Source organism: Microtus ochrogaster, chromosome 6, assembly GCF_000317375.1.
Source record: "Microtus ochrogaster isolate Prairie Vole_2 chromosome 6, MicOch1.0, whole genome shotgun sequence".
Taxonomy (NCBI): domain Eukaryota; kingdom Metazoa; phylum Chordata; class Mammalia; order Rodentia; family Cricetidae; genus Microtus; species Microtus ochrogaster.
Window position 1 is genome coordinate 62,976,690 of NC_022013.1, and position 610 is coordinate 62,977,299.

The following is a 610-nucleotide window of genomic DNA, read 5'->3' on the forward strand; positions in this document are numbered from 1 at the left end:
TGGTGGTGACTATCTCCCCTAATTTCACTGTATAGAGTTATCTATAAATTTCTTACCAATGGTAGGGATGGTGGTGACTATCTCCCCTAATTTCAGTTTATACAGAATTGTCGTCTTGCCAGCAGCATCCAATCCAACTAGAAGAAGATATCATAAATTTAAAATCTGAATCAAATATACACAAGCAATTCAACAATAATTTAGTTTCAAAGTAAAAGTTAACTCTTTGATACACAAATGAGTTAAAATGTACTGTGTCACCAACTAGCTGAGTGCCTCTGTTGGAGACAGGGTCTCTCATATATCCCAGAGTGCCTGCAACTCGATATCTATGGCCTTCAACTCTTGAAACTCCTGCTTCTCTCTCCTTGAACACTGGTGAGCTGAGCCTGTTAGAAATGCAGAAGCTAGCACAGCAAACCAACCAAGCCACATCTCCAGACCAAAAATTAACCTACTGTTTAATATTTACACAGTTTATTTTGAATAAATGCTCTAAATGCTGGAGAGATGAGTTAGTGATTTAGAGCAAGTGTTGGTTCGGTCCTGGCAGCCACCATCACATGTCTTCTAAGTGCCTTTGCTAAGGGATCCAATGACCTCTTCTGTC

General features: G+C 39.5%; 1 protein-coding gene across 1 annotated transcript in view; it reads right to left on the minus strand.

Annotated features, from left to right (window-relative positions):
• Nucleotides 1-610, minus strand: part of Arf4 (ADP ribosylation factor 4) — a 14,681-nt gene that overhangs the window by 7,263 nt on the left and 6,808 nt on the right. The window contains exon 2 of the mRNA XM_005348692.2: nucleotides 57-137. Coding sequence (XP_005348749.1) covers nucleotides 57-137 — 81 coding nt within the window. The remainder of the gene's footprint in view (nucleotides 1-56; nucleotides 138-610) is intronic.